General features: G+C 53.9%; 1 protein-coding gene across 2 annotated transcripts; it reads right to left on the reverse strand.

Moving 5' to 3' along the window:
* Positions 1-4,696: 4,696 nt before the first annotated feature.
* NKX2-1 (NK2 homeobox 1) lies at positions 4,697-11,504 on the reverse strand. 2 transcript variants are annotated; one of them, XM_037396019.1, is made up of 3 exons: positions 11,452-11,504; positions 6,335-6,711; positions 4,697-5,506 (listed from the first exon to the last, which is right to left on the reverse strand). In XM_037396019.1, the coding sequence occupies exons 1-3, from the start codon at positions 11,502-11,504 to the stop codon at positions 4,836-4,838; spliced, it is 1,101 nt and encodes a 366-aa protein (XP_037251916.1). In that variant the 3' UTR covers positions 4,697-4,835. The 2 variants fall into 2 exon arrangements, with proteins under 2 accessions (XP_037251916.1, XP_037251917.1); XM_037396020.1 differs by lacking the exon at positions 11,452-11,504 and having other exon boundaries at positions 6,335-6,723.
* Between the last annotated feature and the right edge of the window lie 285 nt (positions 11,505-11,789).

The raw sequence follows: 11,789 nt of genomic DNA on the forward strand, positions 1-11,789 counted from the left end.
TAATGTGCTTGCAGCCAGAAAAAAAAAAAAAAAAAAAAAAAAAAAAAGTCATTTCGTACTATTCACCACTTTGCCAGAGACGGTAATCTCTCTGCCTCATAGGAACAGCCGTACTGGGTCAGATCTCTGTACACATTTGATACATATAAACAGTATTACCATTTACTCAGGGTTTGGAGGGCTTTTTTTTCCCTCTGAAGGGGATCATGAGAGGAACTGCGGGTCAGACAGGAAAAAAAAAATATTTCTCAGCTTTGCTCCCGACACGGCCATGAAAGGACTGAAATTCTTCAGAAGTCACTCAGTCTTTACCTCTAGGTCCCCTTTGTAAATGCAGCCGTCACGACCAGCTGGACCGGGGCTGCCTTCCCGGCGAGGCCCCTCTACCTGCGCTCCGCCACAAAACTCCTAAAATACTTTTTTACACCCACCCCCCCCTCCCCGTGGCAACTTCTTTTGGTGTCATCTCGGAGCTGTCTCAGATTACATTGTTTGGGATCTCCACTTTGAACACTGTCTTAGGGCCCTGCACTGCCTTTTGAACCCAGATCGGGCTAGATACTTTCCGAGCCGTTCCCCGGGGCTTTTTTGCCCCCCGTAGGTCGGGCAACCGCCCCTCGCTGCCCGTTAGCCCGCGGCCGGGCCCGCACAACGCCCGGGGCAGGCCCCGCGCCGCCGGCTCCTCTGAGCCTCTCCTGCCAAGCATCCCTCTTGCTCAGAGGCAGCGGTGAAACAAACAAACAAAAAAAAAAGCAAGAAAGAAAAAAGAAAAAGGAAAAAAACCCACCCAACCCAAACCACACACACACACAAAAAAACCCCACCCACAACAAAACCAAAAAACTCAAACCAAAAAAATAAACCACAAACCAACCCACCCCGCAACCCGTTTGGATATGAAATAGAAAATATGAAGAAGCCTTTTGCTATTGTTGCTGCTGTTGTGGCGGTGGTGGTGGTGGTTTTTTGTTGGGTTTGGGGGTTGTTTTGTTTTTTTTTTCCACAGCCTGCTGTGCCACTACACGCACACTTCATGGCACTCCAGCATGAACTCCTATTTACAGCAGGAAAAAAATGCCCTCCGCGAGTCTCCTACATTGACAGGCAATGCCAAGCGGTGGGGGGGTGGAAGGGAATAGCCATTCTTCACTAGATCCCTTTCTCTCTCAAAATACTGGGTGCCCACGGGCTCACGTCGAGAAAGCGGTTACACCGGGAAACGTGCATTTCTCCCATCGTTTCAGATTTGAATCGTGCTGCCCCTCCCCTTCGCCATCCCATTATCCAAGTTCTGCATTGATTACCGGGAGACTGGAAATCAGCGTATTGGAAGAAGCAGGAGTTTAGACGGAGGCACATATTTTAATTTAGAAAAGCTACACAGTGACTAAGTTCTCGTGAGTGTTCTCGAGGGAGACTGGAGATTCAAATGTATCTCCCCCCCACCCCCCACCCTGCCGAAATATCTTTATCACAATCAAAGCGTAACTGGTTTATACAAAGAATTTTATGATAAAAGGTAATAACACAATGTCATAAAAAAACTTCTATAAAATTGTTGAAGGGCAGTTTGTTTGCATTTCTCCTGATTGATATGTAAATACAGTTTGAACTGTGTTTGCTCGGTCTCTAGTGCTTAATAAAGAGATGAATTCACCTTTCTGTGGAACAAGTAAACAGACTTTAAACTAAGCCGACATCAGACAAAGTGGAAACGAGTTTATTTAATCGAAACTAAATCTAGTTTAAGAAAGATAAGTCAGTGTACATAATAATCCATTACAGTAATTACACCCACCACCAAATATGTGTTTATGAGGTTGTCGAGACACAATAAAATTCATTTATTTCCCCCGAAGTCTATAATGAAAAGTCACTGGCTGGATCTCTATGGAACATGCTAACGCCAGTGTTGGGGGGGGGGGGGGGCAATAATTTTTCTCATCTGTATTAACGCCTTTCGGTGCTCCCCACTTTTGAATGTTCCTGTGTTTGAAAGGATGCAAACATTAATTACATCTGAAGGGCAAAAGTGGACTTAACCACAGCACTTTCCCCTCGCTCTTGTATATTAACTGGGAGAAACTAATCCTAATTTTAAAAATCCTTAGAGTTAACCCTGCTATCGCTCCCTCCGCAGGAGCCGGCAGCGCTGTACCACGGACCAGGAATTCCCAGCACTTTCTTCTTTTAGCAGAAATAACAGCACTAAGCTCCAGGCAACACCCCCACCCCGCCATGCTTAACATGTTGTTATAGATCTGAAACGAATATTCTGCGTAGAGAAAGGGAACAAAACAAAACAAAAAAAAGGAATATTCTTTGGGTTAGTTGAGAATGTCGCTGTGTAAAGCAGGACATCATATAAAGAATGAAAGGTCTCGAAATTCCTGTTGACAAACGTGATGTTTTCTAGTTAGAAATAAGGGAAGGGGGGAGGCAGAAAGAATCCGGTAATCTTTTTTTCCCTTCTGTTTCCCTTTTTCTCCATCCAGACTAGCACTTGGTGTCCAAGTAACACGGGCTGTCTTGTATAAATAAAAGACCGGAGCTTTCGAAAGCTGTTACTTAAACTGGGGCTGAGTTGTTTCCATCCCGGGCAAGCTGCTGGCTTTCTCTTCAAAAATATGAACATTTCATAATACCTCTGTAATTCAGAGGTCTTTCAATGACTGCGATACGCTTCCGTGATTTAACTGAGGGGATCTGGAGGGGGAAAAAAAAAAAAAAAAAAAAAAAAGCCGACACCGAGCAGCAGATGCGAAGGAAAACACGCTACAAGGTCTTTTAGGATGGGGGACGTCCTATTTTGTTACACTCACAAAAGGGATATTTGGGACCCGAAAAATAGCGAATTATATGTATTTCGGGCTTGTCCGATACGAGCTGCTTAACTTGATATGCTTTATATATTTACAGCGAAGTTAATACCTAACTGCCTTGCATTACCCATAATATTTACCTTCCTACCCACCGCCCCTTGGTGTCTCAGCCAGGCGCGCACCCCGCGCACCCACGCGCACCCACCCACCCACACGTGCGCGCACACGTACGTTCTCCTCATCTCCTTCTCTACAAGCTTCCCAAATCGCTACACACATAAACAAAACAAAACAAACAACAAACAAACAAACACAAAAAACCACCCCCAACTCCCGCCCCCCCAAAAAACCCATCCAGCCCCAACCTGCGTTGCAGCGGGATGAAGCCTGCGCTAACCTCTGCCTGGGGGCTGGGGGGGTGCGTGGGCACCTCTGTGCGTGCGGGCTGCCGGGGGCAGGCACGTGTAGAAAATTAAATACAGCTGATAAAGAAAGTTAATTCAAACTACATGTCGTACACAATAAACTATCTTTTTATTTTTATTATAAATAAGGTGACTGTACTTCCCTTAAAATACAAGTACATAGGAAAACCTGGTAGAAATTATTCTTTTTTGTTGTGTGGTTTTTTTTTTTTACAAGGTATTAAAACTGGACGCTCTTTAAATCGGCCGCGTGTTCTATACTGTCAGCAAGTTCTTCGTTAATTTTTTTCTAGTGGCATTAGACTTTTACCTTCTTTCTCCTCCGTGCCTTTGGCATTTGAATTTCTACTCCCGGAATACTTTGCTTTCTCTAGCAAGACGTCTCTGAGGTACCCCCCGCCCCCCCAATAATTGGGCTAATGAATTTGGACTCGATCCCTTCACTATCGAGTTTGTGAATCTCATGCGTTTGCTTGTCACTTTTGCACGCTGAGGACTGATCCTGTATCCCCTTAAGTCCCTGGAGCAGCTCCCCTCTGGGAACAGGGTCCGGGCCCTGGGAGGGGCAGGGGCCTTTCAGGATTTGGCAGCATCCCGGGTTGTTTTTCCATCAAGAAAAAAAAAAAGAAAAAAAAGAAAAAGAAAGAAAAAAAAAAGATGCGGGGAAGGGAGGGTCGGGAGGAGGAACCAAAGGGAAATAAAAAAAGAATATTCGTAATGTGTATAATTTATTAGAAGCTTCTGAGGAACTATATTTAAGCCAAATATCTACATAAGTTACAACAGGAAAAGGCGGCGTGCGCAAATAACAAACTGCCAGAGGATTTACGACGGGGCGATCAGTGTCCATAAAAAAGGTGGGAGTTTGTTTGGTTGATTGTATTTTTTTTCTTTTTCTTTTTACAACAAAATATACAGGCTACTAAAAACTATGGGTTTAGTCCAACTTGTGACAGCATTATACAGCTACAGGTTCACATCAAACGTAAGGAGGAAAATAAAAGCCAAGCCTTTGATGACTCCACGTCTCCATCCGCTGGCCCTGACGGCGGGGCTGGGAGAGGAGACCGGGGGAGGGGGGAAGCTGCTTCTTGTGTCTGGGTGACGCGAATGCGTTTTTTTTGGGGGGAAAACCACCCCATCCCCCAAAATCTCTATATTTACATGCAAGTCGTAGACGCTGGCGAAGTGTACATCTGAAATCCAAGCCTTCGGACCATGCCTAACGATGGTTCCCTTTCTGCAGACTGCTCCGTGGTTATTAGTCAGATTTTTTTTTTAACACCCCATACAACAACCTTGGGGGAAAAAAAAAAAAGAAAAAAGAAAGACCCAAAACCATCAAGAGTAACAGGAAAACTGAACAAAAAAAAAGTCTCTTTCTCTCTCTCTCTTTCTTAGAGGTCCTCAGAGAACCACTCAGTCAAACGAGGGGGGGGGGGCGTTCAAAAAGAAAGAAAAAAAAAAAGAAAAGAAAAATACCCAGTAGTCTGGACAGGACAGAGATTTGTGTGACTGGGAATATCTGCTTTTTTTTCCTTTCTTTTTTTTTTCCTTTTTTTTTCCCCTTTTGCTTTGTTTAATCCTTTCACCAGGTCCTACCGTATAGCAAGGTGGAGCAAGACATGGCAGTGCCATAGTCAGAAGTAGAAGAGTTTAGGTGAGACAAACTGGAGACTTGGCTCTGCAGAGAGGAAGGGCTGGCCGAGTGCTGTCCCATGTCTGGAGACTGCCCCGCACTGTTTGTCTGGTGGCTCTGATGCTGTCCGAGGCTGTTGCCATTGGTAGCCACTGTGATCGTTGTAGCTGCCTGCTGCTGATGGCTCTGGATAGCTGCTGTGGGTGTGTTGGAGCCTGCTTGGCAGGGCTTGCCATCCTTTACAAGCACTGGCACGGCCACCCTTCTGGGAGACTGCTGCTGCTGGCAAGAGCCGTTCTCCTGTTGCATCTGCTGCTGCGCAGCCTTGTCTTTGGCCTGGCGTTTCATCTTGTAGCGGTGGTTCTGGAACCAGATTTTGACCTGAGTCGGGGTGAGATGTATCATGCTGGCTAAATGTTCCCTCTCCGGGGCGGAGAGGTATTTCTGCTGCTTGAAACGTCTTTCCAGCTCGTAAACCTGGGCCTGGGAAAAAAGGACCCTCCGTTTCCTCCGCGGCGTGCTCTGGAGCGGGGCCATGCTCTTGCTCACGTCTCCCAGGGAGCCGAGGCTGCCCATGCCGCCCATGTTCATGCCCGAGGACGGCGCCATGAAGCGGGAGACTGCAAGGGAGAAGGCGGCACGTTTTAGGCGGCTCGGCTCGGCTCGGCTCGGCTCGGCTCGGCTCGGCTCGGCTCGGCACGGCACGGCTCGGCTCGGCTCGGCCCGAGCGCGGCCCCGCGCTCCGGAGGCCCCCGCCGCCGCTCGCCCCCGGCGGGGCCCCGCAGCCCCCCGGCAGCCCAGCCCCGGCCAGGGCCTCGGGGCGCCCACGCTCCCGAACCTACGATCCCCGTCCCCAGGGCGAGCGGCGGGCAACGGGACACCCCTCGTCCGGCCCGGCCCCGGTGAATAAAGGCGACCGCTCGCCCCTCGCCCTGCCCCGGGGGTGACACCCGAGCAAGTACCAGATGTGACAGCGCGGCGGGAGCGGCCGGCGACAGGGGCTCCACCGGCCCCGGCCGGGGCGGACTCGCCCGCTCCCCCCCGCGCCTCCCGGGACGCGGCTGCCGCGGCTCCGGCATCCCCCCTCGCCCGCCCGGTGCCGGGCGGCGCGCAGGCGGACGGGCACCGCCGGCTGCCTCCCGGACCCCGGGCCGTGCCGCCGCCGCCCCGCTGGACGGCGAGCCCCGGGCTCCCACTCCCCGCCACCGCGGGGCTTCCCTCCCCCTTCTCCCCGCAACCGCAGCCCCGGGACGCTGACACGAAACCAGCCGGGATGGGGGACCGGGCACGATCTTCGGGCAGGAGGAGGAATTGGGGGGGCCGGGGGGGTGGGGAGCGGCTGGGATTTGGACCGACTTTCGCCCTGGCGCGGAGCCCCCGGCGCCCGCGGTGCGGCGGGGCAGGTGCGCGGCCACCCCCGCCGGCCACCCAGCCCCGGGCTGACTTACTTGTGGGGAAGCGGGGGTCCGGGTTGGTGCCGTACCATCCTGTCGCCGAAGCGCTGTTCCGCATGGTGTCCTGGTAAGGCGGGAGCTCGCTCATGTTGCCCAGGTTCCCATTGCAGTAGCCCCCCATCGTAGCATGGGAGAGCTGGGGGACCCCTGCCGCTGTCATATGGTAGGCGGCAGTCACTGTTCCGTTGTGGCCCATGGGGTGCTGCTGCATGGCCGGCTGAGAAACCTGAGACTGTCTGTAGGCTGACAAGGGAGCCCCCAAGTTACTGCCCTCCATGCCCACTTTCTTGTAGCTTTCCTCCAAAGGACTCAAGATGTCAGACACTGAGAAAGGAGTCGTATGCTTTGGGCTCATCGACATGATTCGGCGGCTGGGGAAAAAAAAAAAAAAAAAAAAAGGAAGGGGAGGCAAATCTTTTTTTTTTTTTTTTTTTTTTTTTTGCCAAATATTCTGGTGTTGCCTTAACGCCGATCTTGTTGGATGTACACGTAACCGAGTGGACGAAGTCCGCCTTAATTGGATTGAGTGGAGGCTCAGGGCTGCCTTTCGTTTGTTTTAGCCAGACGCCAGGTTTTAGGCTGCCACCAGAGGCGGGGCATAGGCACTAAAGCAACAAGACAATAGAAGCCTACATCTTGCCCAAGATAATTAGCTTACATGCTGATGACAAGGTAAACACCTTTAAGTTTTACTTGTCAGGATTTTTTTTTTTTTAATGTCTTAAAAAAAAAAGAGAGCGAGAGAGCGGGAGAGAGAGGGAAAGACAGAGAGAGAGACCCCGTGAGCACAACTAATTTTCTTTTTCCCGGGGGTGGCAATACGGTGGACGGGAAATGGAAGGCAAGGCGAAAAGACCCCCATCTGACTAGGTGAAAGGATTTCAAACCGGCTCCCGGGTGGCAAGGCTGTCAGTCCAGCCTTTGTGAGAGCTGGGCAGACGGGGCTGAATGCCGGTGAGCCGAAGGAGCGATCCCCCCTCTCCCCCCACTAAGTTTGGTGGGGAAGGAGCCCCGCCGCCGGGAGGGCAGCTCGCCGCAGGGCAAACGGCTCGCCCTGGGCCACCGTGCCCCGCGCTCCGCACGACCCGCACCGGCTTCTCAGGTCCCCCGGCCGGCTGCTGGCTGAGTAGCGCCTGGAAGATTTAGCACCTCGGGAACCTTCTCTATGTCCGCTAAGACCCCCAGTGCGAAACCCCCAGTGCGAGGACCGTTTCTCTCCCTAAACCCACAACTTTCGTTCACCGAGGATTTTTTTTAATTTATTTTTTTTTAAACCTCAGGGAGAGGTGGAAGATGCAGGTTTGCGAAAACAAGCAGTAATTTAATTGCCTGGGGCGAGAGAGTGCTGGAAAATAGGTTAGCACAAAATGTCACTCGTTATTCTCAAAGGCGAGGACTGTCACAAGCTCTCGTGGTCCCTCTGAACGTGAAGCTGCTTTCTAAGGTTATTTATACAGCACGGGAGCTGGATGGAGAAGACCTCTCAGGTCATCTGCTACACCACCTTGCCAATGAATTCCCTGCAGTTTCGAATAAAATGCAATTTCTGGCACTTTCGGATCTGTTCTCGGATCCGGTGCGAAAACAAAAGCGAGCCCCTTCACAGCCACACACATGTACAGGCAGCCATCAGCTGATGTCACTCGGGTCTTTGAAGAAATCTCCCAAGTTGTCTAGTGTCTCCAGAGCTTATATTTCGGGGTGTTCCCTGGCGGAGGGGAGAAACCTCCCCCGAGTGTTTCACACCCCGGCCTACAGCCCTGGCAAACCCCAATATTAAGAAAATTACAGCGAAGGTACAGTTAACCCAGTGACTTTGAAGTGTCAAGTAACTATTTAGTAATTGCACTTGTAAATATGTTTGTGCTCGGCTGGTTCGTGCTTAAAAATGCAAAAGTGCACTTGCTACCCGGGAATAACTAAATATCTTTGTCTAAAGTGGCAGCATAAATAGCCAGTCGCTTTGTGACTGTGCTTGATATTAGTACATAAGGATCATTTTGCTTCAATTGGGAGGCTCTCATTCACTAGGCAAGAAACCGTTTAGGAGAAAGTAGGTTCCCGTATAAGAGTTAACATCCTTCAAGTGTAAGCCTCAGCCTTGATTACACTTTAGAGCTCTGCAAGAGGTGAGCTTTTCCACACAAATATAATCGGGGGAACTTTGCCTCAATCAGGCCTCCAGCTCTCCTACAGCATCTCCGCTGCCTCTTTCGGCACCGGCTCCTTCAGGGCTGAATACCCCGAAGTCACCGGCTCCCTCAGGGCTGAATACCCCGAAGTGGGGCTTGTGAGTCTGCTGGGTCACCAAAGGCAGGGAAGGGCGACTTTGGGCTGCTTTTACCTCTTTTCTTTCCAGAACTTTAGATCTTGTCTTTCCATATCCCTGGAAAATTTCTCTTCCCTCCCGCCACCCCCTCTTTTTTTTTTTTTTTTTTTTTTTTTTACCCTTTCTGCGCGTGTTTTTCAGTACGGTCATTGGTTTTGTTCCTACAGAGAGACACTCGACCTTGCCTTGGTGATTTGGTTGGGTTCTTCCCCCCTTCCCCCCCCCCCCCCCCCCCGCCCCGGATTTCTCAGGCACATCAGCTCCGTGCCTGTTTTATTAGCCTTAAAAAGGAGGGGATGGATGGAGGGGGGCGGAAATTAAAGACCACAGGATCCACCAAAATGACGCTGCGGACGGCTCGCATCTGAGACGAACGACAGCGAATGACCGCGCAATTTGTGGGGCAGGAGCAGAGACTCGGTTTCTCTCCTGGGAGTGCGATGCGGGGCGGCCGGGGAGGCCCCAGCGCCGGCCCCGGCGGCGGGGAGCGGGGAGCGGGGGTGGGCGATGCGATGCGCCCCGCCGCCCGCCCTGCGCCTCGCCGGGGGCGCCGCCGGGCCCCTGGCATACCGGCCGCAGCTGAGCGAGCTGGTTCACCCTCCCGCTCGAACGAGCGCAGGTTGAATCGCCCCCCAGCGCTGCCCACTTCGATTAACCCGGGCGCGTCCAGCCCCGGTTTTGCGCGGGGTCTCGCAGGGGGAGGCCAGTGCGAGGGCTCCTCATTGTCCCTTGGCTGGGGAGCGGGGTGAGACCCTGTGTGGGTCTGACCGCTGAGTTAGGAACACACCGACCCGCGGACAGGCACAGCTACGCCTCACAAGGTCCCGACAGCACTTTTTAGCCCCGCTAGATCGACTTAGGGAAAAGGAAGCAGGACAGCCTCTGCCCCTCCTTTCCCGCCCCAAATGAGCTATAACGGGGCGAGTCAAACCCCGGACAAGTGGCGAGAAAGCTTCTTGGTTGCTGCCCTGTCCCGTCCGCTTATCCTTTCCTTTCAAACCCTCAAAACCCGTGTGTTCTGCCAGAGCTGGCTCCCGCAGCCCCCGGGGAGGGTGGCCGCCCCGGCTGGGTCCTGTCTGGGCTGCCTCTAGTGATGTGTTCGTTTACCTGGTGATGCTGCTTAGTAAAAAGCTCGAGTTAAAAAGAAATGCTAAGGAGGAGAGCAAGGAAGATGAGATGCGTTTTGCTTGGTGGAAGCATTTTCATGAGAAAAGCACGGTCTTCACCCCGTGTTTGCAGAATGCGGCTACACGGTCGTCCCTTCAATAGCTTCTGACCCCACACAATCCGTTTGATAACACTCGAGAGGTGGAAGAATGGGAGACTTTGTCAATCAAATGGTGCCAATCCCAATGGAAACGGTGCCACCAAGACCGCAGCGCGTTTCCTCATCAACTGGATTGCGGGGGCTGGGAACTCAAGGATCAGCTTTTGAAAGTGCACACAGGGCTCTCCAAAGACAACAATGTCTTTTTTATACGAGCTGCTGTGCCTCCCCAAGGGGAATCGAATGTGTTTGGCCAGCCAGAGCCGCCGAAGGGCTACGGCTCTGCCTTGCCACCCATCCCGGGTGGATGCCGGGAGGGGACAGTGTGTGTGGCATTTCTGCCTGCTCCGGCGCCTGACTCGGCCCCTCGCCCCAAACTGTTCTTCCCTCCTCCAGGCACCCCCAGCCCCGCGCTGGCTCCGCACCCTTCCTCCGCAAGCGGAGCCCACGCAGCAGCGCGGCCCCGGTTCCCTCAGCGCTTAAGCATGTGCTCAGGTGTGACCCGCCGGCTGCGCTGGCTGACAGCCTCGGGGAACTGGGCTTGGAGGGGAGACGGGAAGGGTCCCCCCAGCCCGCAGGAAAATTCTTTCTCAACAAGAGAGACACTTTCTAAGCCTAAACTTTTTGATAGAAAGGCATGCGGTGCTCCGCGCTCCCCGCGGGCCGCCCCACGGGTACATGCCTGGCTGCGTCAAGCCACCCGCACACGAAGCATCCCCCTCCCTGCCCAGCCCTGCCGCCCCCGTTCCCAGCGCCGAGGGGGCGGCCCTGCCTGCAGCCCTGCCCGCAGCCCTGCCTGCCCTGCCGCGGGGAGCGGGGCTCGACGGGCTCTGCGGCGGGGCCAGCCGCTCCCAGAGAGGTCTGAGCTAAGGGGGGCAAGAGCAGAACTGGGACAGAACTCTTCCTTCTCTCTTGGTCATCAGCACAATTCCAACACATCCATAGAGACATTCACAGTGCCGTCCCAAAGCCTGGAAAAGGGGCACCACCGAGGCAGCTTGCTGCAACTCTCCATCCACCCTCGCGAGCTCACAGAAACTTCATCACTGATTTCTTGTGCATATCCCCCTAGATTCCCCCCCCCCCCCCCAATGGAAGATGTGCCCCGCACACCGTGCCCAGAGCCTACGCCGGGAGGAAGGGAGCGGAGCGGGGGTTCCGCAGTGACCGGGCAGGGCGGACTTGGGCAGCTGTCCCTGCCGGCCGCAGGCAGGGCGCTGGGAGCCGCTCCCTGCCTAGAGCACATGCTGAGGCGTGCAAGGCAGTCCTACCCAGACACGGTCCCTGCGAGCGCTCCCTAGGCACAGCGCGCTCGGGGATAGGGGCTGGGCGGGGGGGCAAACTCTTGCTGTGGCCGATGGGGACAATTCCCCGCCGTGGGAAAGCCCCCGTGGTCTTGGTTGTCTCGTTCGGGTGGGAGAAACCCCGCAATACAGCGGTCGAAATCTCTTCCCCTGGCGTGGCAATCTAAAGAAAACAAGCGAAACCACCAAAGGCTAAAGCGAAAATCCTCACCCCTCCACAGCGCACGCACAGTTGCTCCTCCAGCTGCTCAGGGCGTGGAGCATCTCGCATCTGGGGGGTGCTCGGGGCCCCCTCGCCACCGCTCCTCGGCGGCCCCACTCCGCCAGGCTCCGTGCGAGGGCAGCGCTGCCTCCTCGCAGCTCTTTTCCCTCCTTCCCCAATTCCTGGCGGACGGCTGAGCCCTCCTGCCCTAATCCTCCGACACCCCCCCCACCCCCGTCTTCTCTTGTGCCGGGCCGTTCCCGGCCAAGAGGGCCAGGGTGGGGCCAGGGACCGGGTGCCAGGGCAGGGCTCCCGCAGCCGCCGTGCCAGAGCGGGGGGGCCCCGGG

Source organism: Falco rusticolus, chromosome 7, assembly GCF_015220075.1.
Source record: "Falco rusticolus isolate bFalRus1 chromosome 7, bFalRus1.pri, whole genome shotgun sequence".
NCBI classification, from domain to species: Eukaryota; Metazoa; Chordata; class Aves; order Falconiformes; family Falconidae; genus Falco; species Falco rusticolus.